A 2786-nucleotide genomic window follows, 5' to 3' on the forward strand; every position below is an offset into this window, starting at 1 on the left:
CAAGACAACTCCCATCATTCTTTTCAGTGGCCATGGAACAGACACTAGTGGCCAAGCAGTGTAACGGGTATTGTTTTGGCACAGAATGAAGGTCTGATTCCTCTTGTGCACACAATTTACACCCATTTACTCCACAACTGGACCAGATTTTCTACTGGTGTAAATCACCCCAATGGGAGTGACATCAGCAGACTTAATCTAGATTTGCTTTGGTGCAACTAGGTCAAATTCAGACGTGTTTGTGTGCAATCTGTGTGGTTATGTAAATAACTGACATTAATGAATACCTAAAGATGCTACATAAGCAAACTTTAATTACAGAAAGACAGAAAATTAATTCTTGGTGAATTACCTACACCCAGTCAGTCTCCTCAGGGCAGCTTTGATCTCCTTGTTCCTCATGCTGTAGATAATTGGATTCACGGTTGGTGGCAATATGGAATAAAGAACAGCCACCACAAGATCCAGAGCAGATGGGGAGCTGGAGGTGGGTTTCAGGTGGGCAAAGGAGGCAAAGAAAACAAACAAGGAGACCACAGTGAGGTGAGGAAGGCAGGTGGAGATGGCTTTGTGTCGTCCCTGCTCAGAGGGGATTCTGAGCACTGATTTGAAGAACTGAACATATGACACAATCATAAAAACAAAGCAGCCTAAGACTAAACACACAGTAAATGCAATAACCCCAACTTCACTCAGATAGGAGTCAGAGCAGGTGAGCTTCAGCAGCTGGGGGATTTCACAGAAGAACTGATCCACCATGTTGCCTCCACAGAAACTCAATGCAAACGTGTTACCAGTGTGCAGTACAGAGTTGAGAATCCCACTGATCCAGGCACCAGCTGCCATTTGGACACAAGCTCTGCTGTTCATCATTGTGTCATAATGCAGTGGTTGGCAGATGGCAACATATCGGTCATATGCCATGACAATGAGAAGGGAAAAATCCGCTGTCACAAAGAAGAGGAAGAAAAAGACTTGGGCAACACATCCAGCATAGGAAATGGACCTGGTGTTCATGAGGGAGTTTGCCATGGATTTGGGAACGGTGACAGAGATGGAGCCAAGGTCTAGAATGGACAGATTCATCAGGAAGAAGTACATGGGGGTGTGAAGGTGCTGGTCGAAGGCGATGGCCATGAAGATAAGAAGATTCCCCACCAGGGCTGCCAAGTACATCACTAGAAACCCCACAAAGTGCAAAATCTGCAGCTCCCGAACATCAGAGAATCCCAGGAGAAGGAACTCGGTCACGGTGGTTCGGTTGGACATTTTCTTTCTCAGAACATCGTGTGATGGTTGCAGAGGGAGGGACAAGAGCAAGGGCCAGGATTAGATCAGTAAAATAACTGTCCTTTTGTGAAAACCACCTGAATTTCCTTGAGTCAGACCCTTAGCTTGTGAAGATTGGTGTAATATGGGAATGAAGATGCGGAAAACAGTTCCACTGACTCCAGCGGAGTTACTCCTGATTTACATTGGAGTGAAAGAAAGTAGAATCAGCTCAATGGACTCCAGTGCAGTGACTGCTAATTTAAACCAGGGTGATGGACAGGAAAATTAGGAAAAATTGCTTTTGAGGTATTTGTATATCTCTGTCTCCCAAAGGTGGGCAAACTCTGGATAATGTTGTATAAATGTTACGATCCTCAGTTTACTGAGGGGAATTGGGTATCTGGCTGGCCAGATTCTGCTGTCAGGGGTATTGCTGCGAATGTGGGGTAATTTCACAGCATGCCATGGAATTACTCCCCATTTGTACTGCCCTAAATGGGAGCAGCATCTCACATGGAGGTGACCAAACCCAGCCATAATTACATGGTAAACTCAAATCATGAATAGAGCTCAGCGGTCCTGATGCCCTGTCCCCTGTTCTAGCCAGATTTCCATGCTCGCTGCGAGAGACAGACATTCCAGCTCCCCTCCTGCTTCTCTAAGCACTCAACTAAACTCCCTTCCAGATCTTGGAAGGGAACCCAGGAGTCCTGACTCCCAGTTTGCCCCCTGCTCTAACCCACTAAATGCAGCACACCTCCCGGAGCTGGAAATACAGGACAGGAGTTCTGGCTCTACCCACTGGACTCAACTCTCTCCCAGAGCTGGGAACACAAGTGAGGTGTCATGACTCCCACTCCCTTCCTCTAATGACTATTTCAGACTGCATCTCAGCCTCTGTCCCAGGGACTCTCCACTGCCATCAGGAATAACTGCTGTGAATGACAATGGAAAGTCATTGGGCCAGGGTAGGGGCGTGAGAGTGATTCTCCAGCGTGCTACTTGGGACACTCACTTGGTGTCTGGTAGAGCCAAAAAGAAGAACAGGAGTACTTGTGGCACCTTAGAGACTAACAAATTTATTAGAGCATAAGCTTTCGTGGACTACAGCCCACTTCTTCGGATGCATATAGAATGGAACATATATTGAGGAGATATATATACACACACATACAGAGAGCATAAACAGGTGGGAGTTGTCTTACTAACTCTGAGAGGCCAATTAATTAAGAGAAAAAAAACTTTTGAAGTGATAATCAAGCTAGCCGAGTACAGACAGTTTGATAATAAGTGTGAGAGTACTTACAAGGGGAGATAGAGTCAATGTTTGTAATGGCTCAGCCATTCCCAGTCCTTATTCAAACCGGAGTTAATTGTGTCTAGTTTGCATATCAATTCTAGCTCACCAGTCTCTCTTTGGAGTCTGATCCTTTACTCTCACAGATCTTGGGAGACAGACCTGTCCTCGCTTACAGACAACCCCCCAACCTAAAGCAAATACTCACCAGCAACCA

At 45.8% G+C, this 2786-nt stretch overlaps 1 protein-coding gene across 1 annotated transcript; it reads right to left on the reverse strand.

Annotated features, from left to right (window-relative positions):
* Positions 1–348: 348 nt before the first annotated feature.
* LOC128847267 (olfactory receptor 14A16-like) lies at positions 349–1269 on the reverse strand. The gene has a single exon (XM_054046656.1). It carries the CDS (start codon positions 1267–1269, stop codon positions 349–351), a length of 921 nt encoding a protein of 306 aa, XP_053902631.1.
* Positions 1270–2786: the final 1517 nt, after the last annotated feature.

The sequence above is a fragment of the Malaclemys terrapin genome, chromosome 13 (genome assembly GCF_027887155.1).
Source record: "Malaclemys terrapin pileata isolate rMalTer1 chromosome 13, rMalTer1.hap1, whole genome shotgun sequence".
NCBI classification, from domain to species: Eukaryota; Metazoa; Chordata; order Testudines; family Emydidae; genus Malaclemys; species Malaclemys terrapin.